Source organism: Corapipo altera, unplaced genomic scaffold (genome assembly GCF_003945725.1).
Source record: "Corapipo altera isolate COAL_440 unplaced genomic scaffold, ASM394572v1 61077, whole genome shotgun sequence".
NCBI classification, from domain to species: Eukaryota; Metazoa; Chordata; class Aves; order Passeriformes; family Pipridae; genus Corapipo; species Corapipo altera.
In genome coordinates, this window is record NW_020885417.1 from 1 (window position 1) to 617 (window position 617).

Here is a 617-nt window from a genome sequence, read left to right on the forward strand (position 1 = left end):
TCCTGAGTGTTTGAGGACATCCCGGGTGGTCCCGGGTGGTCCCGGGTGTGGGCAGGCGGGTCCTGGCCGCACGTACTTGGCTCGCAGCCCCTGCACGGCCTCGGCCACGCGGGCGCTGTGGAGGTTGCGCTGGCGCTGGAGGCTCTCGCCGGCCTGGAGGACCAGCTGGACCTTCTGCAGGTTGAGCTCCAGGGTGGTGGTGAAGTCCTTGTGCTTCTTGAGGGCCTTGGTGACCCCCTCCACCGTGTCGGGCAGCTCGGCGTGGGCCAGGGTGGTCTCCTGGGGGAGGGGTGGGGAGGGGGGGACGGTCACGCGCCGTCCTCGGCTCGGTCACCCCAAAGCCACAGGAGGTCCAGCGGGATCTTCTGTCGCCCAAAGCCACCAACCAGGACCTCCTCCCATCCAAATCGATCATTCGAGACCTTCTCCCACCCATTTCTATCATCCAAGACCTTCTCCAACTCATTCCCATCACCCAAGACCTTCTCCCATCCATCTCCATCATCCAAGACCTTCTCCCATCCATCTTCATTGACCAAGACCTTCCCTCACCCAAATCCATCAATCATAGACCTTCTCCCACCCAAATCCATCACCCAAGACCTTCTCCCACCCAA

General features: G+C 62.2%; 1 protein-coding gene across 1 annotated transcript in view; it reads right to left on the reverse strand.

Annotated features, from left to right (window-relative positions):
- Window positions 1–76: 76 nt before the first annotated feature.
- SPTBN4 (spectrin beta, non-erythrocytic 4) overlaps window positions 77–617 on the reverse strand; it is a gene marked incomplete at both ends in the record, with an annotated part of 15208 nt that continues 14667 nt past the window's right edge. The window contains one exon of the mRNA XM_027631637.1: window positions 77–279. Within this exon, the coding sequence (XP_027487438.1) occupies window positions 77–279 (203 nt within the window). The remainder of the gene's footprint in view (window positions 280–617) is intronic.